The sequence below is a fragment of the Setaria italica genome, chromosome I (assembly GCF_000263155.2).
Source record: "Setaria italica strain Yugu1 chromosome I, Setaria_italica_v2.0, whole genome shotgun sequence".
Taxonomy (NCBI): domain Eukaryota; kingdom Viridiplantae; phylum Streptophyta; class Magnoliopsida; order Poales; family Poaceae; genus Setaria; species Setaria italica.
In genome coordinates this window covers 30,074,048-30,101,946 of record NC_028450.1, presented here as the reverse complement: position 1 = coordinate 30,101,946, position 27,899 = coordinate 30,074,048, and the positions used below count along the sequence as shown (strand labels likewise).

At 46.7% G+C, this 27,899-nt stretch overlaps 6 protein-coding genes across 16 annotated transcripts; 2 read left to right on the top strand and 4 right to left on the bottom strand.

Annotated features, from left to right (window-relative positions):
• Positions 1–181: 181 nt before the first annotated feature.
• Positions 182–5,844, top strand: LOC101780592. 4 transcript variants are annotated; one of them, XM_022824075.1, is made up of 13 exons: positions 182–400; positions 595–684; positions 1,651–1,737; positions 1,910–2,054; positions 2,142–2,280; positions 2,479–2,597; positions 2,720–2,811; positions 2,944–3,069; positions 3,162–3,311; positions 3,649–3,708; positions 3,801–3,890; positions 4,018–5,052; positions 5,169–5,844. In XM_022824075.1, exons 1-13 carry the CDS (start codon positions 266–268, stop codon positions 5,475–5,477), a joined length of 2,577 nt encoding a protein of 858 aa, XP_022679810.1. In that variant the 5' UTR covers positions 182–265; the 3' UTR covers positions 5,478–5,844. The 4 variants fall into 4 exon arrangements, with proteins under 4 accessions (XP_022679810.1, XP_012699652.2, XP_004955056.3 ...); XM_012844198.2 differs by having other exon boundaries at positions 182–502; positions 2,950–3,069; XM_004954999.3 differs by having other exon boundaries at positions 182–502.
• A 1,361-nt stretch (positions 5,845–7,205) lies between these two features.
• On the top strand, positions 7,206–10,112 carry LOC101755311 (pre-mRNA-splicing factor ISY1 homolog). The gene is made up of 2 exons (XM_004952957.3): positions 7,206–8,239; positions 9,651–10,112. Exon 1 carries the CDS (start codon positions 7,296–7,298, stop codon positions 8,229–8,231), a length of 936 nt encoding a protein of 311 aa, XP_004953014.1. The 5' UTR covers positions 7,206–7,295; the 3' UTR covers positions 8,232–8,239; positions 9,651–10,112.
• A 157-nt stretch (positions 10,113–10,269) lies between these two features.
• On the bottom strand, positions 10,270–13,352 carry LOC101754908 (transcription termination factor MTERF5, chloroplastic). Its single transcript, XM_004952956.3, has 4 exons — positions 13,001–13,352; positions 12,051–12,100; positions 11,731–11,952; positions 10,270–11,648 (listed from the first exon to the last, which is right to left on the bottom strand). The coding sequence occupies exons 1-4, from the start codon at positions 13,108–13,110 to the stop codon at positions 10,576–10,578; spliced, it is 1,455 nt and encodes a 484-aa protein (XP_004953013.1). The 5' UTR covers positions 13,111–13,352; the 3' UTR covers positions 10,270–10,575.
• Positions 13,353–13,562: 210 nt separating this feature from the next.
• Positions 13,563–16,234, bottom strand: LOC101753975 (protein phosphatase inhibitor 2). Of its 4 annotated transcripts, none has more exons than XM_004952954.3 (5): positions 16,097–16,234; positions 15,225–15,292; positions 15,038–15,153; positions 14,752–14,913; positions 13,563–14,111 (listed from the first exon to the last, which is right to left on the bottom strand). In XM_004952954.3, exons 2-5 carry the CDS (start codon positions 15,251–15,253, stop codon positions 13,987–13,989), a joined length of 432 nt encoding a protein of 143 aa, XP_004953011.1. In that variant the 5' UTR covers positions 15,254–15,292; positions 16,097–16,234; the 3' UTR covers positions 13,563–13,986. The 4 variants fall into 4 exon arrangements, with proteins under 4 accessions (XP_004953011.1, XP_004953012.1, XP_022678844.1 ...); XM_004952955.4 differs by having other exon boundaries at positions 15,225–15,267; positions 16,097–16,199; XM_022823109.1 differs by lacking the exon at positions 16,097–16,234 and adding an exon at positions 15,854–16,083 and having other exon boundaries at positions 15,225–15,267.
• Positions 16,235–16,711: 477 nt separating this feature from the next.
• On the bottom strand, positions 16,712–23,583 carry LOC101752887 (cyclin-dependent kinase G-1). Of its 5 annotated transcripts, XM_012847954.2 has the most exons (10): positions 21,812–23,223; positions 21,596–21,724; positions 21,351–21,486; positions 21,176–21,264; positions 20,963–21,074; positions 20,762–20,868; positions 20,501–20,668; positions 20,030–20,104; positions 18,885–19,005; positions 16,712–18,798 (listed from the first exon to the last, which is right to left on the bottom strand). In XM_012847954.2, the coding sequence occupies exons 1-7, from the start codon at positions 23,221–23,223 to the stop codon at positions 20,575–20,577; spliced, it is 2,079 nt and encodes a 692-aa protein (XP_012703408.1). In that variant the 3' UTR covers positions 16,712–18,798; positions 18,885–19,005; positions 20,030–20,104; positions 20,501–20,574. The 5 variants fall into 5 exon arrangements, with proteins under 5 accessions (XP_012703408.1, XP_012703406.1, XP_012703402.1 ...); XM_012847952.2 differs by having other exon boundaries at positions 16,723–18,798; positions 18,885–20,104; XM_012847948.2 differs by having other exon boundaries at positions 16,743–18,798; positions 20,030–20,668.
• A 1,737-nt stretch (positions 23,584–25,320) lies between these two features.
• Positions 25,321–27,367, bottom strand: LOC101752477 (uncharacterized protein At3g61260). Its single transcript, XM_022825032.1, has 3 exons — positions 26,296–27,367; positions 26,032–26,113; positions 25,321–25,903 (listed from the first exon to the last, which is right to left on the bottom strand). The coding sequence occupies exons 1-3, from the start codon at positions 26,979–26,981 to the stop codon at positions 25,688–25,690; spliced, it is 984 nt and encodes a 327-aa protein (XP_022680767.1). The 5' UTR covers positions 26,982–27,367; the 3' UTR covers positions 25,321–25,687.
• Positions 27,368–27,899: the final 532 nt, after the last annotated feature.

Sequence of the window (27,899 nt, the reverse complement as noted above, 5' to 3'; positions counted from 1 at the left end):
AAAAAAAGCGCTAAACACAACACAACAAGATACACCTGTGAAATAGAGAATCCAGAACGAACTCCCCCACTTTGGGCCCACGTTGAACGGAACCGCCCAAGTTTTGGGCCCACCCCGCGGCCAGTAAAACACTTCCTTCCCCCTCCAACTTCGTCCATTTCTCAATTTCCTTTCGAAAAAAAAAAACCACGTCGGCTCGGCTTCTTGGCCTTTTCCGGAAAGCGCAAGTGCGCAACGAACCCCGGGCCCCGCCCGCCCGCCCGCCATGCCGGCGACTCGCCGGAGCGCCGCCGCCGCGGGGATGCCGGGCGGCGATGGAAGCGACGGAGGGAAATGCGGTGGGGAGGAAGGCTCCGGCAGGAGCAAGGGCCCGCCGGCCTCGCCGAACAAGCGCGGGAAGGTGTCCCTCGGCGGCAATGGAAGCGACGGGGGGGATGATAGCCCCGGCAGGATCAAGCGGCCTTCGGCCTCCCCTCTGGCCTCGCCGAACAAGCGCGGGAAGGTGAGCTCGAGCTCCTCATCCTCCTCCGCCCGCAGCGGGATTCCTGTTTTTGAACGCGATTGGGCCTGATGTTGATTTGTTGGATGATGGAGGCGGAGGCGTCCGAGCCGAAGGAGAACGCTCTAGCCGCGGCGGAGAGGAACAGTTCGGGGCGCTCAGAGGGGAAGGAGATGGGGAAGTCGGTGGGTGGCTCGGTTTATTGATGGTTCTTCCTGGTGGCTGGGTTTATTGATGGTTCTTGGGGTTGCGCTTTCTCCAGTTTCTTCAATGTTTCTGGCGTTCGGTTCTTAGGAACTCCTCCCTGTTTGAGGGAAATTAGGATGTACAAGTACAATACAGTACCTGTAATAGTTCTTGGGGATTAAGAATTTGTACTTGGGAATTGGGGCTGCTCTGATGTTTGCATGTCTATTCGGTTACAAGTGGAATTCCTTGACGTTCAGCAATTTTTGCAGTAGCAATTACTTCTTTGGTAGCAATAGGTGTTTTGTAAGCATGCCACTTTTGGTTGATGGTTTGCTTTAACCGGTTTTTGTAGTTTAAAGATGCAACTCTCGGCTGAAAATACTGATAGTGTAAATGCAGATTACTCTTTGTTCTCGATGCTTGCGGTTTACTTTGCGTCTGTTCATTGATAGTTTCTCCCGCGCACCACTTAAGGATTTTGATTTTGTTTATGTCTGTTCATGATCGCTTTTGTGCAACCATAATGGTTCTTAGATCATGGCCTGACACAGTTCTTTAAATCATCAGTTATGATTCATCATGAGGCACCCAGTCGAAAGGAAGTGTTGGTAGCTCAAGATTTCTTGGTGTCCAGATCACAAGCTTTTTCTTGTAATAAACTAATAATATTGGACACAACATTTTCATGGCACTTCTGTTTATATCCAGTGTGAATGAACCTGTAAGTTGGTTGGTAGTCATGGTTCAGACTTCAGACACCTCATGTTCCTATTCATGGCGATGAAATTTCTGTTGGCAGAGGTGAGAACTGTCACATATGTTTGAATGACCAAGCTGTTAGTGGAGATTTATGCCTGTTGCGGCATCTTGAGGTCTTTTAATGCTTCTGCATTGTTAGAACTTAGTTGCATTGTTATGTTTTTTGGCTTCTATCATAAACAGTGTGTTGTTTCTTATTCCAGGGAGGAACACATTTTAAATATGCTGACAAAGTTATCCTAGGAGGAGGGGATGATATTGTTTTCGGTCAAAGTGGCAAGCATGCCGATGTATCCTTAATTCCTTATTATTAGATTTTGTTAATACACCATACATGTTCCTTTCATTCATCTGTCCTTTCTCCATATATTCTGTTGCTATTAGCTACTTCAGCAATAGTAGAATGAGTCAGATTTGTTAATATGATTTCCTTTCCTGGAGTGATCCATAACCTGCTGCCAGATTTTTCAGCATCCTCGACATGGTAATAAAGTTACTAAAGCAGTGTTTGTTTCTGCTGACAATTCAGCTGACACTGAGCCCACCGAGTTAGTATCTGTACCAACCACATCATCTGGAGAAGATAACCAAGGAGTAAAAGAATCTGGTAAGTTTACAATTTATAAGGTAACTTCAGTTCTGATATTGTAGGGTCAATTTTATCTGAGATTGGCTTGGCTGGTGAATTTTGAAGCTCTTGGAAATCAGTGCGATCCTATTAAAGGCAGTATACCTCTGAGCGTTTGGCAAGCCTTTAAGGATGGGCTGAAACAAGGCATTCTTAACCCTGATGATATTGAAGTAACCCTTGATAGTTCCCCATATTATGTCAGGTAATATGCTAGTTATGGATAATGATATTGGATTTGCTTTAAGATATATCTTATTATCTCGATATTTCTCCCAAAATACTAGGTGCAAGCAATCTGTACTTTTTTGTAGCTTTGGTGCTAAAGTAACCCTTGCATTATATTTTTTCTTTTTGTTATATATCACCTTCTTTCATATCAATCTGTGCTCATCTCTTGCAGTGGCACTGCAAACGAAATACTTTTATCATCTGCTCTTATGCACATGGAAAAGGAGTTCCGGAATCGCTTTGAAAAAATATCATCCCTAAATCGGCGAATTCTAATATCCGGTCCATCAGGTTTTTCTATCATTTGTTTGTTTTGTTTTATGTTACTGTGATAAAGTAATGTCCTGGAGTTGTGTTGAACTGTTATGCCTGCCTTCTGTATATCTAACTATTTTGCACAAACATGCTTCTAGGTTCCGAACTGTATCAGGAAGCATTGGTGAAGGCACTTGCAAAGCATTTTGATGCTAGACTTCTCATACTTGACTCTCTTGTGCTTGGTGGTGTAAGTTATACATTAGTTCCCTCACTGATATGCACAATCAGAAATTTTACCATACTTTTCCATGGTTCAATGTGTTAGCAGAAATATGTAAAAAATTTACTAAAAGATAATTCTATGCGTATGTCTTCAAAGTTTCAGGATTCCCTAAAGGAGTTAAGGAAGGATGATGCACCGACAGGAGCTGACATTGTTGGACTATCCAACAAAAACACTTTCGGAGAAGTTTTTTATGCTGCTTTAGGAAACCTGATTATTGAGGTAATTGCTGTTATAGTAGGTGATCAGCATCACTATGGTTTATATTCTTTCTGCCTTAAGCAATCTTGTTTTTTGGATTCATTGCCTTTCAGGTCATTTCAGAAGAAAGCTGCTGCAGTAAATTGATTGTATTACTCAAGGACGCACATATGTTGTTGACAGAGTATAGAGAATGGCTGAGAAGAGAACTTCCAATTTGTGTTCTGATTATTGGATGCCAAACTCAGGGAGGCAAAGATCAGGTATACTTGCACTCCTTTGACGAAACAAAATGAAATGTCAAACACTACTTGTTAAGACTTAAGACAATGGATAACAAAGAATACTCGAGGCAGAGTTGGAGAAAATTATTATTTAGTTGTGCTCTGAAAGGTTATTTTTCCTTGGATGATTCTTTCTGTTAAAGATGTTAATATAGTGCTCTGGACTTCTTTGTAGTCACATCCTGTTTTTGTGGGTTCATAAAGTTTCATAACACGCACCAACTAGGCATTTTAGGGCTGTTGTAGTCTTATTGATCAGTGGTACTGTTAATATCACTTTATATTTGATCCATGCTTGATGTTTCCAAAAATGCAGGAAGCATCTGGAAGTCAGCCTAAACTTTTCCCTCACAAAATTTGCATCGAACTTCCACAGGTAATGTGATCCCAATGCAGGTAGTATACTTTGTCTAATCTGGAGGGTTCTTTTTTTCCCCCACTTCGTAATGTATGTTTTGTTTTTGGCAGAACAAAGAGCAGCTATCAGATGTAAGGAAACAACTACAACATGATATTCAAATCCTCAAAACTAAAGCCATTGTTGCTAATATCAATGAGGTGAGCTGCAATTAGAGCATTTCCTAAAACAACATATCGTAGATAGGAAAAACATTAATCTTATACTGTATATTGGAAGTGTATGTAAACTAGTATGTGGCTCTAATATAGAATGCCTTGCTTGCAGGGTTGGTCGGCGGAGCGTATGCGTGCCATCCAGGCTGTCTTCCCAGCGGCCCCGGACGTGATGGTCCTTTACCCTAATCAATTCCTGGACCTATGGGCGTGCGGGCAAGCCGTGGAGGAGCCGTGGGCTGAGGTGTGGAGGCGGCTCCCGCTGGTGCTGCACGACGTGCAGCTGTCAGAGGCCGTGCAGATAAATCTGCAGGCGGAGCACTACGACGGCATCGTCATCAAGCGGCATGACTTCAGCGAGACCATCAGCAAGGTGCTCAGGAAGCACCCAGGCCCAATCAAGTGCGTCCGCCTTGATAGCACCGCCTGCCCCGGGCCTGGCCTCCTAAGCGAGTGGGTGGATATGCTGTCAGCAAAGGCTGTGCAAGAGCTGGTGCTGGTCAACCTGACCTGGCCCATGGAGCAGCTGGAGTTCCCACTACACCGCCTTTGCAGCCAGAGACTGGTGACCCTGGCGCTTGGGTTCTTCGGGTTGACGGCGCTCGGCCTCGACTTGTGCTATACCCTCTTATCTCTGGAGCAGCTAATCTTGGTGGGATGCCGCTTCTCAGGACAAGCTCTCTCCGCAGTACTCTACTATCTGACACGCCTGAGCAGCCTCACCATCGGGAGCTGCGACATCACGGCCGGATGCGGCCATCAAGGCCTGGAGATCGAGTCCCGAACTTTGACTAGGCTGCACCTGTGCAAGTGCACTGCAAGTGCCGTCACCATCGTCAACGCCCCAGCGCTGCAAGTGCTCATCACGGGGGTTACCTCAGCCCCAGCACCTGGAAGAAGGGAGACGCTGGTGCTCATTGACCTGAGGTCCGCTGACGAGCTGCAGACACTCGAACACCTTGGTCTCCACCTCCATAGACTCCAGATTACCAGCGACGCCACTGTCAAGTTGAAGCACCGGCCGGTCGTCTCACTGCCCGCTCTCAAGACTCTCAGCATTGGGATACAGGTCTGCGTGCCACACCACGCATCCATCCTGGTGGATCTGCTCGGTAGCCTGCCCCGCCTCCAAGAGCTGACTCTCTGGGTAATCGACCTTCCCGCCATCTTTGATTTCTTTCTGATTTACCGATTTGTATCTATCTACTGATCGATCATCTCTGACAACCACGGGCGATTGATTTGATTTGATTTGATCTGCAGCGGGTCGATGATCTCCCTACCAGTGGTGATGACGAAACCTGCAGAAAAGCGTGGTCCCTCGACTGTGTGCCGCCCTGCATCACCCACTGCCTGGAGAACCTCATCGTTCAAGAGTACAGAGGAGGCGGCGGGGAGGTTGCTTTCGTCCGGCGTGTGCTGTCGATCGGCTGCAGCCTCGTGTCGGTCACGCTCTGCCTGCACCAGACAGTCCCACTGGAGGTCGCCACCACACCATTCGGCGGATGCCTGGTCGCCTCAAACGGCTGTAAGATAGTAGTCAGGCGCGCCACACATGGGGTGTACGAGTAAACAACTGCTTTGTCTCATCTTGTTTTTGATTTGGTTGCTGATGCCCTTGGTGTTCTACTGGACAAAGCATCTGTAAGGGGGAATCTAAGAGTTCTTAGTGAGCTGATTCCATGGGGGCATCCAAAACGCTGATGAGCGATGACACAGTAATCATGTTAGATGGTTCTGATCGCTCAGTCTGAAATTGATCCTATGTTGTTTTGCATGGTTGTCAGGATTAGAAATCATTTTCCATAGGAGTGGAGCTTCTGCCTGCACCTATATTTTTGAGAAAATGAGGAAAAGGCTAGAACCATGGTAGGGCAAGCACCTCTCCTCAGGAGGGAAGTCAACTCTATTAAATAGTTGTTTCAGTAGCCTTCCTATATACAGCATGGGTTTTATCTTCTTACTGGAGGAGCTCACATAAAATGAACACCATTAGAGGATACTTTTTCTTGGAAAGGGGCTGAAGGTAAGTTCAAATATCATATGGCCGAATGGGAGATGATAGCCTGTCCTAAAGACCAGGGAGGTCTTGGCATTAACAGTACCAAGGTGATGAATAACTGCTTGCTGGTGAAGTGGATATGGGAAATAACAAAAGGTGTTTCACAGTTTTGGCAGGGGCTACATGGTGAAACACCCCTTCAAGTGGGGAGCAACTGTTTTGGGAGGATAATTCGATTGGTGACATCCCTCTGAAATATCAATTCAACTCTTTGTGCAGGGTGTGCTCCAATCCAAAAGTTGTGGTTGCAGATTGTTTTGACATGGAGAATGGCATATTGATTTCAGAAGAACATTTAATGAGGCTGATTTGCATGAATGGAATATCCTGCCTGATCTGCTGCAAGGGGTGCAGCTAGATCCTTGGCGTAATTGATTGGGATGCTGTAGGCATATGGAAATGCAAACTGCCACTTAAGATTAGAATCTTCCTCTGGCAGATGTACCACAACAAACAACCTACAGTCGCAGTCCTGAAGAAGAGGGAGCCATCTCTGATCTCTGCTGTCTCTGTGGCCGGACAGACTGAAGAAAATTTGGCTTCCGATGAAGATCAACTCATGGAAAAGCTTTGGCACGTTCATGTTTGCAGGTATGGCATGGGCACTTTGGACGACACGGAACAAGATAGCGATGGACAAAAAGTTTGTGAATAAGCCTGCTGAAGTTTTGTTTCTTGGCATGTCGTTTCTGCAGAAATGGAGGCCGTTGCTCAAAAAACTTTGAATTTTACCAGCAAACCAAGCAGGCTCGATGGACCAGGCCATGGGGAAGATGTCGGATTGGATGAACAAGCTCTCCCTGCTTCAGACGTCTGTGTGCTCTAGGCCTCTGTTTGGTGTAATACCTAGCCTGAGCTAGTTGTTCTGGAATTTTTGGATCGGCTAGCTGTTCGCTTCAGCCGTTTAATTCTGTATAAAAACTTCACATGCTTTCAATATAAGCAGAGAGTTTCTCCTTAAAAAAAAGTGTTGCCTCATGATTGTGCTCAAATTTTGACGAAGATTTCGAGTTTTCGACGACGAGGACTCCAATTTGAGTTCCTCCATAATAGTCCATGCTTCATACTCCCATCTCCATGGATCGTGGAGGGCTCAAATTTCTCAGCTCGATCGATGTATCCGTACTCCGTACCTATCCATCGATCTGGACCGTTGGATCCCCATCGGACGACGGTTCACCCAAGCCGCTCGTAAAACAGGCTCTCTTTCGCTCCCTCGTCGAGCCCAATCCCCCAAATCCCAATCGAACCCGCCCTCCCCTCGCCCCAAACCCTCGCCCAGCTCGCCGCCGCCGCCGCCGGCCGCCGTCTCCGCCCGACCGGCCGCCATGGCTCGTAACGAGGAGAAGGCGCAGTCCATGCTTAACCGCTTCATCACGATGAAGCAGGAGGAGAAGCGCAAGCCCCGGGAGCGGCGGCCCTACCTCGCCTCCGAGTGCCGCGACCTCGCCGACGCCGAGCGCTGGCGCTCCGAGATCCTCCGCGAGATCGGCGCCAAGGTCGCCGAGATCCAGAACGAGGGCCTCGGGGAGCACCGCCTCCGCGACCTCAACGACGAGATCAACAAGCTCCTCCGCGAGCGCGGCCACTGGGAGCGCCGCATCGTCGAGCTCGGCGGCCGCGACTACTCCCGCAGCTCCAACGCGCCGCTCATGACCGACCTCGACGGCAACATCGTCGCCGTCCCCAACCCCTCCGGCCGTGGGCCCGGGTACCGCTACTTCGGCGCCGCCAGGAAGCTCCCCGGCGTGCGGGAGCTCTTCGACAAGCCGCCTGAGACGCGAAAGCGCCGCACCCGATACGAGATCCACAAGCGCATCAACGCCGGGTACTACGGGTACTATGACGACGAGGACGGCGTGCTGGAGCGGCTTGAGGCCCCTGCCGAGAAGCGCATGCGGGAGGAGGTCGTTTCAGAGTGGCACCGCGTGGAGCGTGTGCGACGCGAGGCTATGAAGGGGGTTGTGAGCGGCGAGGTGGCTGCTGCAGGTGGGCGCAGTGGGGAGGCTGCTAGGGAGGTGCTGTTTGAGGGGGTGGAGGAAGAGGTTGAAGAGGAGAGGAAGCGTGAGGAAGAACAGAGGGAGAGGGAGAAAGGGGAAGAGGCTGGGAGGGAATTTGTCGCACATGTGCCACTACCTGATGAGAAGGAGATTGAGCGCATGGTCGTAGAGAGGAAGAAGAAGGAGCTGCTTAGCAAGTATGCAAGCGATACCCTTCAGGTCGAGCAAGAGGAGGCCAAGGAGATGCTCAATGTGCGACGCTAGAAAAGATGGTCCGTTCTTGATTTCCATATCCCCATTGAAAATTTTTACCTGCTGTAGTGATCTTGACTTTAAGTACTGTAGGCATGTGTTCAGTATGCTTTAGAATTAAGAGGATGAGTGTTCTTGTTTTTGCTACCCATTAAATTATTTGTGCCATTACTGTCGGTGTTGTCTTGCTGCAAAGAATTCATATGATGACGCATTGCCACTCCTTACATTTTTTTTAAATCCATTGCTTGCATTGCATTAGTAATATTTTCTGGGTGTTAAAAGAAGTTCAGCTACATATCACCCCTACTTCACTAACCCAGCCAGCTGTACCCATACCCAATACTCCAATACTCCAATGCTTCCTCTGTATGACGTCGTGTATTGTCGTACCCATATCCTGTATTGGTGATGAGTAGGGGTGTTCAGTATTGCAGTATAACAATGTGTTTCTGGATGTTATGTTGTGTTCACTTTTGCAGTATAGTCACAAGGTGTTTCTGGATTAAACGATGCGTTCAGGATTGCAGTATAGATGTCGGAAGCCCTCAACCTTTACTGCTTGAGTAGAAATTTGATGCATTGTTTTGGTCATTGCTGTCTGTGTTGCTCAATCTGTGATGCTGCCACTAATTTGTTGTGTTCATGTAACTTCCTGAGATCAGGTGAAATTTGGTGTCAGGGCTCCATACAAGCTGTTAAATAAGCTGTTTTTTTTTGTGTGCTTGTGGGGTAGCAACAGCATCTAAAACTCTAAATCATATACCTTTGACCAAATTAGCAATTAAGAAGTTATGTTTTTCATGTTACTGTACCTAATGTTCTTTTGTATTTTGATTAGTTCTGTAAGCATTGCGAAGCACTTGCCCTTCATGCAAAAAATGGTTAATTCCATGTATGTTTTGTGCTGACTCTTGAAATAATAAAACACCATTCAATCAGAAATTAAACATGGCTGGCTGGGTGAGCGGCCCTGCAAGTATTTTTCTTTCCTGATAAATCAGTGTATCTGCCTTGTGCTCTGGTTCATTGAATAGATTGTGTTTGCTCAAGCAAGTGAGATTTGTGAAATGGTGTAAGACCGCATTTAAAGCAATCTGAACAATTTTCTGTGAGATCTGCGTATCTATCCTGATTAATTGTATCATCTGCAGTCGTGTGAACTAATTAGCTCCTAAACAGTGTATATTTAAAATCAGAGGGAATATGAGATACTGTTCTGATTTGTTTCTACTATGAAACTGAAACACCTTTCCATGGTGTGTTATGGAGTGCGATCTTGCTTGCATGTCTGCTTCTCTAGTTAGCTCCTTTTCTAGTTTCTTTATGATGCATCAGTGAAACTGTTTGATCTTTACTGCCTTTTATATTTGTGTATTTAGTATAAAGAGTCACTGCCTCACAGCCTCAAACCCGGTTCCTTTTAACCAGGTTGGCCCATTGCCTCATTGGTGGATTCTTCATGGTTTGAAGCTGAGCACTGAAGTGCACTAAGGAACAACGTTTCAGTGGCTTGGCATCGATGCTAACCTGGAAGATATCTGGTGTAAAAGGAAAGAGGTTTGCTTGAATTTGCATCGGTCTGTTTAATCAGCCTGGGTGACGACTGGTGCCTGGTGGCAAGTTGATGAAGGCTAAACACCGGTGGTAGGAGCGCCGTTGATGTGAGGCTGTGAGCACAGTGCGGTGTAACTGTTATTATCATGTACTTAAACCAGTGGCTGCGCTGATTGATCTTTAGAATTTCCGTGTACAAGCGAATCGGATGCTATCATCTACAGTAACTGTTTTCGCCCGGTTGTGCACATCGTATGCAGATGCACTCTCTGGAAGCATCATAGAAAATTTCAGTGAAACAAGGGAATCTGATGTTATCATATTATTTCAGTCTCATCTCGTGTATCAGGCTAATCAGCTCCGGCATTAATACATAGCCCATTGTGTGGCAGTACTGCTCAAGTGCTCGTGCAACTGTGTTTTGGCCTTTGGGAGGTAGGCTGGTACGGTTGAATGCTAACGGGCAAATTCAGGAACAACATGTAAAACAAGCTACAATGCCACGACGAGCGCTATTAATTACATAACTGAGCATCAATTAGTCTGATTGAATTGAATCATAACGACCGCAACTGGCATTTCTTAGTTCACTCCCTTGCAAACTAGGATCCTAAATCACCCTACAGACTACAGTCATACATAAAAAATTTCAATTTCAAATTTTGAGCATCCATCAAGACCACACAAAGAAGCTACTTCCCTGAAAAACTAATGCCACGCTCATCCAATAAAACATGCTGCAGTGGCGATAGTTATCGAATGAGATCTAAAATTGTGCTCATATGAAATTATCGGCTTTTCAAACTCTAGTCTTCTTCTTTTCTAGAATTTCCTCAAACCTGGTGTCTGAGACTGACAGCATCTGGTTCAAGATCAACCTCACCCCAGAACCAGTCATCTGAGCATATCGTGGCTTTATCCGTTGCTCCAAGCTGTATCCAAAGTATTGTGGAAATTTCACGAGCTCACTCCTCGGGTACTCCATCGTTAGGAAGAACTCATATTTTGGGAGTAAGTTTTGCTCCAAGCTTAATGTGTGAATAATTCCAAATCTGTTCGCCATAATGCCAATTTCCTCTATGCTGAACTCCCTCTCAAGGAAGAATTCCGTGATTGGCTTCAGCTTTGCCTCGACATTCAGACCAAAAGCCTGTGGGCTCTTCTGAATAAGAGATGCAGCATCTGCACCAATCGACCGGAAATACTCAGCAGTAGGCCTGAGATTGTCATCGACACTGTAGCTCATGATATGAGGGCATCGTGTCAGGATCTTGCCAATGTTTTTCTTGGAAACTCCTAGCTCAGTAAGGAAGCTCACAGTTGTCTCCACCTTGTTCCTGCTATACGTGAGAACAGCAGGGAACCGGGTAATAACCTTGCTCCATTGAGCTCTGTTGACACCAATGTTTTCCAAATAAACCATCATCGGTTTAAGATTATCTGACATGCTGATCCCACAGAGCTGAGGCCTCTTCTTTATGATTCCCGGTATGCTAGACCTTGGCACACCAAGGTCTAGCAAAAGCTCCACCAGGGGTTTTATCTTGCGTTCCACATTGTAATATGCAAATGCTGGGAACTTGCGCACGATATTCTTGATCTCCTCATGATCCATACCAAGGTCTAGTAGGTAGAGCACTAGCTCAGGGAGGGCTCCCCCCGAGGTTGGTGTGCTTATTCTAGCAACTGCCTTCTGTTTATTTGAGCTCGTGGGTGTAAGTACCATAGAAGAAGACAAGGCTTCCCTTTCCATAGAAAAAGGATCAGCGAAGTTCTCCACCACCTCGACCAAACTATCGCCATGTTCTCTATCAAGAGCTTCTAGATATGGAAGGAGGGCATCTCTGATCTCAGGTGTGCTCAGCTCTCTTCCTGAAAAATAAATATGCTGTCAAAAGTTCAGAACCAATAAGAAGACATATGTATACAGAAAAGTGTAACAAAAAGTTGCAACCTTCAGCATATCGAGATCTGTAAGCAATCTGGAGCTTTGACACCAGGTGCTCAATGAAACCATCTGACTTGTTGACGATCCGTGCAGCTAACGTACTTCTCAAACCCTTCTGTCTCAAGAACAATGACAGAACAGCTTTTGCCTCCTCTCTTTCTGCAGCAAGCAACCTTGACCGAACCGATGCAGGGCTTTGAGGAGCAGCTACCCATAGTTCATCAGTATCTGCATCGCAGAGTAATTGTGTATGCTACAAAGTTAAATTGTGTGTACCGCATACTTATATGTAGAAGAATCATTAAAGGGTGAAGAGGAAATCTCACATGACTGTGCATTGCAAATTGGAAGCTGTCGACACACTAGAGTCCAAGCCCTGAATGAACAGAACGCAGAAATCAGTACAATTGAGCCAACAATTAGTGGAGCACATGATAGAGTGTAGGAAGATTATTGAGGGAAATAAAACAATGCTGTTCTCTTCCAAAGGCCTTGCTCATATTTAGGGGCGGAGCTAGGGCTGAAACCATGGTGGTGCACACGATTTATATAGACATAGAATACAGGTAAAATTTTATATGGTGGAAAACTGAAAATTCCTGGTAAAATTTTTCATCATGGTGTTGCCTGTGAACCACCAACCACCCTGGGGCGGTACTACTTTGCCCCATAGGCCAGACACCAAGCAGTACATTCAGAAGCAAACAATGCCAGGTGATTTATCACAACCAATTTTGATCCCCCAGAGAATTACCACAGCGTCGATGTGACCATATCTCATGGGTTTCAGAAAATTCATGGTGTATCCTAAGATGAGTGCTTTTGGAATGGCCACTAGAAATTTGACTCTAAACCTGTTTGGTTTCAGGAGGCAAAAAAAAACGGGGGGGGGGGGCGGAAATTCAGCTGCAACTATCCATTCTCCAAAATAGAACACAGAGTAGCAGACCATGGCGTAGCTAGGATAGGAGTTCAGGAGATACGGAGTGAATATTAAGCTTTGCATAACTCGTAAGTTGCAGTCAGGTTTGGAATTAGGGGTTAATTTCTGTTGCCGTACTTTTAGATGATGACTATACTAATTCAACTTCGTATGAGCTATAACTATAGGGATCCCATAACTATAAGCCTGCGAAATTCTTGGAACATCGAAATGCTGGGGAAAAATCGGCGAAATGGCACATGCCAAAGGTGTAGATGCTCAGCCCCTACACTAGCAGCCTAGTACACTCTACGGGGTACGGAGGACGAAGTTGAAAACGGTAGAGGAGCCTACTTGCATGAGGAGGAGCTCAGCAGGCTGAGCCGCCATGGCTGAAGCTTCCGGCCGCGGAGGCCCGTGGCCGGGCGGAGATCGAGGGGAGGGGGCGCCTCCAAGCAGGCCATCGCCCGGACTGGGACGACGAAGCACCGCAGCCGCGGGAGTGAAGCAGAGGTTGGATGAGGGTGACGTTGCTTTCCGCCCCGTTCTATCCTGTTGTTTCCCAGATAGACCCCTCAACTGCCACCAATTTAACACTTGCCCCCTTCTAGACGCTACGATGATCGATGATGGTTCCGAAAGATGCTTTATATTCTTAGATTAGAATCTTATAAGGAAAGATGAATTCCACGTGAATCGGTACAGAATCGTTAGAATTTCCGCCGTCCCAAGTGTGTCTAGAATTTTGTCATTGCGGGTGAGTGAATTGTTTCGCTCCCAGCAACCAGAATCTGCTCAAGTTGACACGCCAAGAGACGACAGGCCACGGCTCAACAAACGGACTTGCTTGATGCTCGTCTACGGCCCGTTTGTGTTCAGCATGCAGATTGTGGATCTGCAAGGTGAAACAAACAAGTCCCAAATTGTAATCAGATTGTAACAACAATCCATAGTTCGAATTATTACAATCTAACAATCTACCAGCTGCAACTCTGAATTTTTGCAAGCTAAAACAATGACCGCCTACATCTGACCGGTCATTCGTCACAAAAATTCGCATGCAGCTTACCACGTTCCAGCTTGCGGTCCGTAAGACCGACTACAGAAATACTCTCAAAGTCTTAGCTGCAAAGATTGAGTCATGGCTTACACTTCCGAACTAGTGCCAAGGAAGAGAACAGTATAGCTCTGTGCAGGAAAGGGTGAAAACAGTTGTGCATGGTTAATACATCTAGTAGTCCTGAAGTACTCGAAACCTCAAACTTTTCCAAGCTTCCAACTGTCTCATGATGCTGAAGATCTTCTAATCACAGTTCCGCGTTCGGACCGGGACAGAACTGTCACTCCTTCCTGTTGTCTGGTTCACTTTCATCTTCATCTGCATCATCAGTCATGGTTCCCTTCTGAAGCAGCTCCTTCATCTTATGGTATTCATCGTAGTGAACCTTCCGGTGCTCCTCAAAAGCTACAAAGGGACATGAGTTGTTAGTTCTACCTTGCTCCGAACACAAAATAGTCAAAAGGAAAAATATATGGGACAAATTTCTCCATTTGTGATAATCAAAGTTAGCCGAACCATTGTTAGTTACCCACAAAAAGCGCTAATTTGTCATGTTAAACCAAACTGGCTTCACATCTTCTCACCATGCAGTTAATTGTTGAAAATCGGTGGTTTAGAAGAAGTCATGACTGAAGTGAAGAGAAAACCGAGCATGCTGAAAAGAATTTGATATACCATACACAGCAAGTAGATCATGATAGGTGATGTTTCTATGTACTAATACCTTCTGAATCCAAATGTAAATAAGTCGAAGAACTGCACTACAGCCTACAGGTAGGTAAAACTGATTCACAGATAAAAAATCGTCACAGGAGATTTAAGAACCTATGTTATCTCCTTTAGTGTGTCACTTTGTTGGATTTATGGCAAAATAAAAGGGAGGTTAGAAGATAAACTGTATCATGCCAATGGAACCATAAGGAGTTAGCACAAGCAGTGGATGATAGTAAGAAGAGCAATTAATTATCCATGAGCAATTAGTTGTCCATTTTTGCATTAGAGTGGATAACAGAATTTCGTCAAAGAGAGATGTCAGATTAACAACCTGTGCTTTGTTTTATGGCTTCTTCATTGTCACATGATTCCCAACTATTTCTGTCGAAAATCTTTCCACTGGAAACAGCTTCAGCTAGAGCAGTCTTGATGGCATCAGCATGAGCAGATTTATCCACTGGCTCTTCACTTAGTTGTAATGGTGACACAGGCCCTGCCCATCAGAGTGGATAATCAAATTCATGTTATCTGAGAATCGTTGGTGGCTGTATTTACAGAAAAGCAGGAATCTGGATTCGGTGTGCACTGTGCAAGGCCAAGATGACCAGATTACATACCTTCATCCTCATCAATCATAGGGTGGTAAGGTGTCTTGGGCTCGGTGATCTTCTCTCTTTCTGGTTTGTTTGACTCGATGTCATTCAAGTTCTCTTCATCCCATTTGACACGACCCCTGAAACAGAACGATTATGGCACTTTGCTGGGCAAATATTTACATTGAACAGAAATCGAGATGGCACTAACCCTGCCTTCTTGGGTTCTTTAGCTTTCATTGCGTGCCAACAAACTGCAAGTCAACTCAAGAAAACAGCCTGAGAATTTGCAATAGGTCACCAGGTAAGCATCCACAAAGAGAAGTCAATCTAATATCCTCGGTATCATGGGATGGTCAAGGTTCCCCATGAAACATCATCCTGAACATCACTATTTGCCGAAAGCTACGTAACTCCACATCAACCAAAAGATAAATCATAAAATAGAAAATTATAATATAGGATGGGGTCGAACTGTGAACTCCTAACTGAAGGAGTCACAGTTAAATCGACATAAGACATCAACCATACCAAACAGTGTTCGGTCAAGGGCACATCTGATTTCCATACTAAATACTGCCATCGATAAAACATGAACACAACAATTAGGCACCGATTTTTTTTATACTGTTAAATATTATGCAGCAATTAAGCACGCTTTAGGGTATAATTGATGCAAACAAAAGTAACAAAAAAGGGAACAGCAGGAAGGAAGAATATCCCCAATACACCACGGACAAAGGGGATCGCACCCCATCTGCCCCGCTTGCAGAAAGAGCTACTCAAATCGGACCAAACCCCACTGAAACGCGAATGAGGATCAAAGCCGCGGAGACGCACCGTGAGACACGCCGCCCGCCGCGTGACGGGTGACCTAGCTAGGATGGACAATAAGGATGAAACGCATGGCAGCACCGAATTCCAAGGAGAAGAGCATCAACCCCGCCACGCAACGCCCCCTAAATTCGTCCGGCGGAGGACGACGACCGCAAGAGGGATCGATCCGCCTATGCTCGCGCCCCGATTGGGAGGACACCCCGTGAGGGGAAAGAGTGGGAAGGTCGGGAGGAGGTGGAAGAGTACCTTGCCAGCCCGCGGTAGTGGAGGAATGGGCGGAATCGCCGAGCACCAGGCAATACCGGTGGGTGTAGGCGAGACGGTGGCCGGGGCTGTTTCTGGAAAACGCTGTACCCGGGAAGTGGGCCCGGTCAAATCATGCGCCGGTGCTGGGCCCACATGGGTCCGTTGTCTGCGAGACCAATGCATACAAGAGAGGCCATGGAATATTGGAGATCACGCTTTCTGGTTCTGGCACTGCTGACTGGGAGGTTTGCATTTCGAATATCCAAAGAAACCCTAGGCAACAATTAATCAATCGTATACACATATCATACCGTGGACTCTGAGAAGTCTTAACACGTCCGTTTCTTGCCGTAAAGCGGATATGTTGAATTACAGCACTATACCGCATAACGTCGGCAATATTTAAAGAATCATACGCTGTTTACAAACTGCGGAAATTCTCCATGCATGCTTCAACGTATGGTTTCAAAACTCAGCTATATTCAATGCCCAGCACGTCCACTGCAGGAGGTTCTCCGGGCAAAATCGTAGTGTCAACTCGCATAAAAGAGAAATACTCTACCTCCTTTTCAAATTGTAGGTCGTTGCTTTTCAAATTGTAGGTCGTTGCTTTTCTAGAACATAAATTATATTTAGATAAATTATATTTAGATGCATCTAGAGAAACCAAAACGCCTTACAACCATCGTGGTTTGAAAATCTTTACACAGCATTAATCATAATAATTAGCTCGACCAGAAATATCTACACAGATCTCTCCGCCAAGGTTTATTCCTAGACAAATCCAAGAGAGGCTAATAAACTCCAGCATCTGTTAAACCAAGCTCGACCCGTCGGATGGATGTATCATGAGGTTCCTGGGTCAGCGCACAAAGGACTTGCCTCTCCAGACTCTGATCGTTGGCTTTTAAGCATTTGCACTCCCACAAAACAAATGAGCAACATACAAGGGTTAAAACAAGTTCATGAGCCACAAATAATACCAAAACGAGAACAATTCGCTTAAGACAGAATTTATTAAGCTCCCACAGGAGTAGTATTCAAAGAAATACAACAAAACCTTTAGAAATCACGTCTTCTGTTAGGAAAATTTTTAAGACTTAAGCACAAATCATAATACAGTTGAAAGTATACTTAAAGGACATACAAGGGGACGAACTTAAGGACAACATGAGGACTAGGTTGAATTACCAGATGATGATATGCCACCATGATATAGGAGTGGCCTTTAACAATTTAATGAACAGCTTACATCTCATGGTAAGTATCTTTTCAATAAATCAAATATAAGATTCTAAATTGAAATAGTGATTAGTAATCAACGTAGCTATCTATTATTAGCCCTCTCTGCCAGTCCTTGATCTGACCTGAATGTGCCTTCTCCATGTGTGGTAAGGAAATGGAGATGGCAATTGGCCACCATGGAACATTGGAGATCTATACCATTTATTTGAAGTTTTAAACAAGCTTGATGGACACAATGGACTGCCACAAATAAAGCTTCTTAAACATTCTGCGGTTCAGACATTAGATCTTGCTAATTACATTATAATTCCCAACAACTACAAATGCACTTAATAATAATTGCAACTGCAATGCACTGAACCATTAACGATAGAAAAATGGTAGTATCACAGAGTCCTAAGTTTTCAGGCAACCGAGAAGTTGGGTTTCAGGCAAACATGATCTCACAGAACATCACAAAAGCTAGTAACAGAGACATTGGTAACTTGTTATAATCATTACCACAATTATATAGGAGTATCATCTTTGTTGGTGCTTATCGAATTTTATCTCCACTTTACTCCAACCTGCTTGAGACTAATAAGCTTTGTTGTTTTTTTACTGTCATTATTGTTGCCGGCAGAAGAAACTCAAAGTTGGTTGTCATGTTCATGCATACGGGAAGTAATTTTTTTTCAGTCCTGGATCTAGTTTATCCTGTGTACCAAGTAGAACTACCAGGACAAAAATTTAGATGTCACCAACTCACAACGCAAGATTCAGCCACAGTAAGCAATTACGCAAGGGCAGCAGATTATTTAACAAACCCCGATAAAGAAACAGAAAAATTAGGATGGTATATCAAGAGTAACAAAGACCTGTACATTTTCAACAATGGCATGCAGCTCACTAAGGTCAGTAAAAAACATTCATGTACTTCACAGGCTATTCAATTATAGCATTGACTCAACTGAGAAACATTAACAACGCACTAGCCAAAAAAAACAAGACAGTGATCATGCATTAGTAGCAAATATACCTATACAACAGTAAACCCACATTAGGAAGGTCAAACAACCTTGCAAGAGAAAATCTTAAGCAATCAACATTCCACTTCAGAATCAACCTAGGAAAGTAAAACATTACCCTACAACTGGAAAAGTTATTTATGATCAAAATGTAAGGCAAAAACATATTTCTCCTTTTTTTTGAACTACCTCCATAACTATTCCAAGCAATAATAAGAATAGAAGCATGACTGAAAACCGTGGACAAGTGCAAAGTGTTGAGATGGTGAGCATAGTCTTAATGCAGAGTGTGTCCTTGGCTCCTTGCGAATAAAAGTACCAAACCAATAACATTCATCATGCCACAAATCACAGAATAATAGAAGGGTGATGATGAGCACAAACAAAACTGGAGTGGAAGGATGCAGAGATCACGGGTTACCAAGGTAGTCAAAATAGCTGACCTGAACTCTGCCAAGCAAAGAACAGGAGAAGATTAACAAATAATTTAGCATATAAAGCACGAATGTACATATAAGATAGGATAGTAGACTGACCCCACAGATTCACAAAGACAGATGAGACCTTTGAAGGCCCAGACACAAAGATAAGTCAGTTTAGGTATACCAGTCTGACATCAACGAGAGCTTCCTGTCTTGATACAGCCACAGCTTTAAGCTGCAGACGTGTCACATAATGTTTAAAGTGAGTTAAGTAAACTCTCTACTTGGAAACAGAAAATCTTCAGGACCAGGTCTAACAGAACAAATATCCTATTCCCAAACAATGGCTAGATCTAGTTTGACAAATTCAAGCAAAGATGCCAACCACATATGCAGTAGCGTCTCACAAGAGATGGCTTAAGCTGAAGCAATAATAGGTTACAATAGATAAACTCGCTGAAACGAAGATATTAGCACATGTGCAAGGATTATCAGGCCAAGATACAATGTTAAGAAGAACTCAGCGTCTTCAATTATCCAGCACCTAAGAAACTGAGAAGGCTTATCTAACACCAAATGCATAGCTGAAAATCACAGCATGGACCATCACTAAGAAAAATTCTGCAAATTTTTATTGTAATAGTGTAGATAAACTTTTAGAACTGAACATTAGAAAACTATGGCATATTTAGAAGAATGTTCCAAGTCAAAAAATATAAAACAAAGAATGTCTGTTTTTTTTAGGAGCCAGTAGCTCCAAACATCGTAGTTACATCACTGTGTGTTCAACAAAGCAACCAACAAAAGATATAGATCTATGTTTCCACATTCTGAAGCCATTTAGGCTACTGCATAAGGCTGAAGGAACTCATACATTTTAAACCAAGGTTCTCCATTGCCATTCCCAGACAATGCTACATACATAGAAATCTTTCTACAGTGATCCAAACTGTCTGATGTCATTATTAATTTGTGAAACAGGAAATTCCCCTCTAAGCTAAACATTTGCACCCTTGAAAATGAAGAACCTAACAGGAAATTCCCCTCTAAGGTAAACAGTTACATGACCAGGCGCGCCAGGAACCAAGCTAACAACTTAAAAGCAGTACCAGAGGACATCATAGCAGTCATTAATCATTACTCTATTCAGTACAAAGCAGTCTTCAATAAAATTAAAATAGGAAATGAAAGAGGCAGATCCATCGCATTTATTACACAATAGCACGTCAGTAGGAGAAATAGGCTCCTTAGCATTTTACCTTACAAGTTGCAATAAGAGTGCACCAATTTCCTTGCAAAATCAAAAGGCACCCTTCCGATCACTTCGTTCAACTCTTGCAAACAAAATGGAAAGATCAAAAGAAATTGAACTACTTGAATAGAGCAAAAATTAAATAGGATCTCATTAATATCTCATTGATTACTGATTACAAGGAAACAATTGATAATACTTTACAAAGAAGTTTCAAAGGTGAAACTGGTGCACCCAATAGGCCAGACCTATAGATGAAACTGAAACTCAAGTGAACTGGATCTGTGGCAATTATAATGATGGTGGATTAGAATGTGACCAGATTTCTGTGAGAGAGCTAACCCTGCCATTTGAACAATAGCTGCATGGAACTTAAGGAAATATCTTATTCCCCCTTGAAACTGTGCCTGCTATAGAACAGAATCAACTTTCACACACACCAAGTAGACTGGTTACTTCATGTCCAGTGAGACCTCACCTTGGAACATGTTTACTCACAATTATTCACAGTGAAAACTGGTTTTCTGCAGCAAGCCAAAATCTGGTGTCAGATCAGCCAAAAAGGCCACGATCTCCTGTGCTCCCTTGTTCTTTCATCTGTTGCTCCACCAGGGGATCAGGGCTCTTCTTGTATTTCTTGATCCTCCTGCACACCAAGTATGCGATACATAGCCACATTAGTCAAAATTCAGTTTCTGCGGTTAGTATTAGAAATCCAAATGAGCAAGTGGATCAGTACCTGTCTTGTTCATTCAGAGCAGGAAATGTTGGCATGAAATCCTTTGTTTTGGGCAGAGGAACCTCACGGAACCACTCATGGTTCAAGGCATCGTCTGCAGATATGCGCTGTATAAAAGAAACAAGTACATTAAGCTGCATGCAAAATGAGCATAGAAAAGTCAGGTAGTGCAATAGAGAACATATATTGATATATATTTACCTTCTCAGGGTCATATGTCAGCAACCTAGTTAGCAGGTCAAATCCAGCTTCTGACAATGTCAGCCCTCCCGTGAAGGATACAGGTGGAAACCTCTCCCTCAATCTATTGTACCTGAGGTGGCATATCAAAAGTAAGACACTAAGACTTTACATGATATGAACGTGCATTTCAGAACACAAAAACAGCAGCAGTAAGAAATGGTAGAGACTTACGGTTGCTTTACAAATTTGCCTTTGGCACCGGGCAATTTGGAATAACCAGGCCATCGCTCCTCATTGGGTGTGCCAAGTATTCTAAATATCTACAATATAAGTTAATTTGCCATTAGATTTCATAAACGCAGCTATAAAAACAAAATAGAGTAGACCTATTTTATAAATGATATACCTTATCAAGTTGACCTATCTCATTTTTCCCAGTGAAGAGTGGCTCTTTTGACAAGAGTTCTGCCATTATGCAACCCAATGACCACATATCAATAGCAGTAGAATACTCCTTTGCTCCTAAAAGTAGTTCTGGAGCCCTGCAATCATAAGGAGTAAATAATGAGACAACATTGGACTAGTGGTAACGTAAATTATCCTCGTGATATAAAAACACTTAGAGAAATTTTATGCTGGCTGATAACTTACCTGTACCACAAAGTTACAACTGGTTGAGTGTAAGGCTTTAGCGGGCTGCCATATTGACGGGAGAGTCCAAAATCACATATTTTCACCTCACCACGGTTATTCAAGAGGATATTTGATGTCTTGAGATCCCTACAAAGCAACATGACATTATTATATGAAAAGGCATTCACAATTGTGCAAGATGAGGAAGAAAAAGAATCAGTAGTTTGTCACTACCTGTGAAGTACCCAATTGTCATGAAGATACTTCACACCCTCTAGCAGCTGAAGCATCAAACATTTGACCTCACTTTGGGTATATGGTTGCTTCATCGTCTCCATGACACCCTTCAGGTCATGCTCCATGTACTCCATCACCATGAAAGTATCATCATCATGACCACCAACAACTACTTCCTTGACATCCACAATTGATGGGTGGTCAAAAGATAAAAGGATATTTATTTCCCTAAGAGAAGTCAATGGAAAACCTTCCCGTTCCTTATCCATCTTTACCTTCTTCAATGCAACAATCTCACCAGTTTTCTTGTCCCTCACCCTAAATACAACTCCATATGTACCCTCATTGATTGTGTTGAGCCTCTCGAACTCATCAATACTCCTACAGCTCTGAAGCATGTTAAAGCACCTGCGTGGCGGCTGTACAGCCTCAGGTGTTCTAGACCTGCGTGCATCACTCCCAGAATCAACATCCAGTGAACAACCAGCAGAAGCATCAATACCATCCTCCTCAACATCCATGCGGTCACCCCCATCAACCTCAATATTCCAGTTTTCACTACAGACAGAGTTAGACGAACATGAGGAACTCCCTCTTGTTTTAACCCTCAGCGCTTCTCCAAGCTCTGGGCTTGTAACTTTCTTTGTAGATCTCAGCGCAGACAAGTTACCAGGAGACACACTTCTCTTCTTTTTGGGCACAGTCGCCTCTTCCTCGTCCTGATCAGCGTCTGCCCATCTTGAAGTCAAAATGTTTCTCGTTGTTGGGCAGTCCTCTTCCCCCTCCATAACCCCATTCTTCTCATGTTCATGAGACCATTCGGCCTCATGTGTAACCACTGAAACACCCAAATTCATTGTTGGGCACCTACCAACCACGTCTATAGGACTCTCATCTGATAAAGGAGGCGGCGAAGGCAGAGGGAGCTCCGCCACTGAGGTGTCTATCCCTCTCCTGCTCCTGAAACCATCTATTGCCTGCAGCTCAGAAACATTCTCATCCGGGATTACAGGTGAGTGCTTCCTCTTCTTACTTGGTAGCACCGCACTGCCGTCTTTGCAGACTCCCAGAACACCATCCTCCCTCGGCGCCCTGGCCTTCAGTGGGCGCCCACCGGACTCCTCCGAGCCGCTGCCGCTCGAGACCTCGCCAGGCTCCCTATCCTCCTCCCTTCTTGACGGTCGGCTCCTCGGTGGCGGATACGGCGAGTGGTGGCGGCGGTGCCGGTTGGAAACCTCGCGGCCCCCGCTGCGGCCAGCGTCACGGCGACGGTCAGAGTCACGGTCGCGGCTCGGGTGGCGGTGGTGGTGGTGGTGATACTCCTTGCTCCTTCTGGAGCGCTCCAGGTCGAGCTCCCGCCCCCTCGCCACTTCGTGGCTCCTGTAGCCTGCGTGTCGCGCCGCGGCCATGGGCGCAGGCGCAAGCAGGGATCCCTCAGAACCGAGCGAATCAAGTGGATCGCCAAAATTGACGGCGAAATTGGCAGCCGAACCCTAGATCCCCGAACTACAACCGCGAACCCTAGAAAAAAAATTCGGGCGCGCTAGGGTAGAATTGGCGGTAGGACAAGACCTCACAACGATCAGATCGGAGAATTGGGAGAACCGGGGCTCGGATTTGAGCGATTTTGCCTGCGCCGCGCGAAAGCTTTATCGGAAAGGCGGCGACGCGCGGACGCGGAGAGGAATCAGGTGGGTTGGACTTGGGGCGATGGAGGCGGCTCGGTGACGCGAATAATGGAGAGGGGGGAACTGGGAAGGCAAAGCTTGAGTTGTCCACTCCTTCGTGCGGCTTCGTGGAGATACCGCGTCGAACTCGGGCGGGGCGCGGAGCAGCGATGCCGATGACAGGTGGGGTCTGATGTACGTACTGAGGCGGATCCAAGATGTCAGTGGGTTTTGGGCAGGTCACGGTAACGTCCGACGCCTTTGGCGGGAGCGCGTGGTCAGAAGCTTCCTCGCCGACTTGAGGGTGGGGCACGGTGTCAGTGGCTACCGGTTTGACAAGAATAATGGCATGTCGGTTTTAAGCAGATTTTCCTTACCCGAATGCATGGAATGGCAACGACCTCTCGGAAGAAATTGTATGGAATAGGAACTATGACAAGGCATAGCACAGTGGCTTTGCATCAAGTCTGTCGATCACGTATATGAATGCATATTGTCGTAGGGCTTCACAAGAAAATAAATAGCATCATTTCAGCTTATTTCGTTTACAAAATAGAAGTAGAAGTAGCCCAAGATTGAGGTGCAAAACAATTTGTATTGAGATGCCCACCCGGCCACCCCTACGCGATGTAGTTAGGTGTGAAGAGCTTGGCAAGGAAAGAAATCCGGACGGTAAGAGACAAATGTGGCAACGCAAACATGCAACACTAGTTCGATGTCGGCTATAACTATTCAAGCACGAGGTTATGAGGTCTCAAGCAAAAAAAATGATGCTATAATGAATAAAAAAATGCAATTGTAAAAGTGAAGAAAAGTGCTATCAAACACTTGGATGTCACGGAGGTGAAGGGTAAGATGAGACGTATGTGGCAATTTGGCAAACGACTAACAACAATAGCCTAAGGCACACTCTAACTATATTGATAAAAATACCGAGGTATCAAGAAGAAATTTAACGGGGGGGGGGGGGGGCAAACATGACTTTCTAAGAGGAATGGAGTGCCCCTAGTGGAAGGATGCAACCCTTTAGAAAAAAAAAGGAAGAAAGAAAGAAAAAAAAGAGTTGTAGAATGCAAGCACCATAGATATAGCCATGCATTGAATTTGAAAGCAATTGTCAGAGAAAAATGCAAACAATGATCTAAAGCGTGTGACATTTAATAAATGTACAAGTACCAAAATCACATTTAAGTTATTGGTTGCATCCAAATGAGGCCAACAAGGTCTCCAGCCAAACACCGGTGTATATCGACTTAGCAATTTTTCATGGTTGAAGTTTTGCACGATGTAAGCCAACCCCGGTTTGAGTGAAGGAGAGATCGAGACTTAACAGTTATGGCTTGAGCAAAGTGATATATAATTAGTGGTTGGAAGTTGAACTTTCTTAATCAAGGATCTCATGGAGATATGAAAAGAGAGAATATTGGAGAATATGAGAACAGTACACGCACTACCATTTTCTTGAAAAAGGAATTAAAACAAATCCCTCGTCCGGTGGATAATTCCATCAAACCTGATGCGCTCAGTACCTGCTCGTCATTACTCGTGGAAGATTCGTAGGAAAAGCCCAGCACATAGTTTTATGTCTTAAGAACCTTTCCACCATAGTCATTCCGTTGAAACTTTGCTGATGATTTGAGAAGTATCAAAATACTAATTAAGGGAAAGAAATGAAGCGTGGCAGAAAACAAAAGGTAAACATTTTACGACTAAGAGCATTTACGTCTATCACTCCTTTTTCAGTCAGCTGAAAGAAGAGCTGAGAGGTAAACATCTGTTTGAATGCGTTAAGAGTACTAACAATTACCGCTCCTTCCAGTCAAAATGAAACCGTGAAGAAGATTTAAAATGCATCTTTTTTTTTTCTTTATTGACTTTTGCAGATAAAATACCGCCTTCAACTCTGTGCCGTGCATCACAACCCGCACGGTCGAAACAGGACGCGAGTAAACGCCCCGACCATGTCGTCGACTCTCTGAACACCACCCGTATCGACACTGCCACACCCCACGCCGCACGCACCCTCCAGTCTGTAGTCATAGCCACCACCAGACAACAAAAACACACACGTGCATCCACCACTGCTCGGCCACGTATCAACAACGCCCGGATCCGGAAATATACCGCGCACGAGCGATGTCCCAAGTCCCAAACCCGCAAGCGACCCCGGCGCCCCCGGCACGTGCCCGGCCTCGCGCGTTCAGGTTCAGCTGCACAGCAGCGGCAGCTTGAGCGAGAACCCGGAGGAGGACGGCAGGTGCCCGGTCCGCCGCAGCACGTCCGCCCTGTCCCCGACCCGCGCGGCGCGCCGGCTCAGCTTGGCCTCCGCCGCCGCGCGCTTCTCCCTGGCCGCCGCCTGCGCCGAGGCCAGCTTGCTCGCCGTCTTCTCCCGCGCCCGCAGCTTCATCCTCTCCGCCTTGGCCTGCCACAGCAAAACCAAGCCAGCCATTCTCATTGTCCGAAGTAGAACGTTTAGGGCTGCTTCTCTGGTGTTCGGCAGGTCCAATGGTTATCTGCAGGATGATTGATGGAGCTGAAACGTGGTCGTACCTCGGCCATCTTCATCTCCAGCTCGGCCTTCTGCCGCCGCCGGTTCTCCCAGGCCTGTATCTTCATCTCCTCGCGCCGGTACCTGTGAAAAGGAAGTGAGACGTCGTCAGCACGCACAGTACTACAAGCTCCGAAAAGGTCTTCCTGGCGTGTCGGCGCGATGACTCGGTGGTGAGTACACATGGCTCGGCAACGTGCGGAGGAGAAAGAGAAAGCACCGCATTGCTAGTAGTAGCGGACAAGGAGGGATGGGCCGGCGGTCACCTTGCCATGTGCTTGGCGCGCTCGGCCGCGTCCCACGCCGTGGCCGGCGACACGGCCGCCGGCGCGCCGGCCGCCGCAGCTTCCTTCCGCTCCTCGGCGCCGGCGCCGGCGCCATCGCAGGCCGCGGCCGCCGCTTGGCCCGGTGGCGATCCGCCGCTCGTCGCGTCCGGCCGGCGCCGCGACGCGTGGGATTCGCTCGAGCGCCTTGTCGTGGACGGCGCCGGTGACGGCTCGGCCGCCAGGGTGGCGCGAGGCGTGTTGGCCCTGGACGCCTCCTTGCTCCCGGCCGGCGTCATCTCCGTGCCGATGTCCCGCAGCGAGAGGCTCCTTGGCGGCTGCTGCCCGTACGCCAGCACGGAGTCCATCCTCTTGGTCTCCGCCCCGGCCTCCGCCTCCCCGTCCTCCCGCGCCGCCGCGGGCACGGCAGCGGCGGCGGCGTCCGAGGTGCTCCACGAGTGCCTCCCCTTCTGCGACGCGGACGGCAGCAGCAGCCGGTCGTCGGCGCAGGAGCTCCGGCGCCGGTCGTCGTCGGGCGCCTGGGAGGAGGAGGAGGAGGAGAGCCACCGCTGCGCGTCGTCCCACTTGGACGGCCTCGGCTTCGCCCTCACGTAGCAGGCCAGCAGCCCCCTTCCCCCGCTGCCCGCGTCGTAGCTTCGGCTCATCATCCCCGGAGACGATCTCCTCATCTCCAAGAACTGCACACGACGAACAAGGACACAGAGAACGGCGATGCACTGGATGGCAGAGACAGGAAGTGGTCTGAACTGGAAGGACAGCAAAAGATGGCAGCAAGCTGAGGTAAGCTCGGAGATGCAGGGACCAGGGGGGCGGGAATAAGAAGAGGTTGCCAAGACGTACGACACGAGATAGCTGGATGACACGAGAGAGCGAGGGTGCACTGAATGGAGCGATGGCGACGGCGTGCAGTGACTGCGCGTCACGTCTGCTCTGCGGCGGGAAGGGGAGCCAGAGCCACCAGAAAATGCCCGGAGGCCGGAGGCGGGGGCTCATGTCATGATTGGCCTCGGCACTGTGCAACGCGCGGCGCACAGCGGCACACCGTGCTCCCTCCGGCCAGCTCGGCGACGCGCGGCTGGCCGGACGGGCACCCCGGCACATGACCGCTTCTCGGGGGGTCAAAGCGGCCTCGCCCCCCAAATCCGGGCGACCAAGCACGCACGCACGGCATCACCATCGCCATCAGCGTCAGCGAGCTGCGAGCTGCAGGGGCACAGAAAAGGTTGGCGTCCAGAAAACATGCCACCGCCGGACCTGGGACCCCTGTTTCGCGGCGCGCTGCGCGGTGGCGCACGAGCGGAGCTGAGCCTCCCCCGGCACTTTGAGATTCGGGGCGGCGCCTGCAGCGGTTTTGTTCGTAGCCGGGCGTCATGGGGCTCTCGAGATAGAACCGCGTGCGCGTAAGGAGCGAGCACGTGGTTTTGTTCCCCTCCGGCGTGCTAGGATCCAAGGCGACGGCCATGTGCGCGGGGAGCGGTAGGTCGCGGATCCGCCGTGCCCCGGCCTGCCGGCATGGCTAGATTTGTTCGGTTGTTTGATCATTGATGGTCCATCGGCTTTGCATTTCCGTTTTAGGAGATGGTATT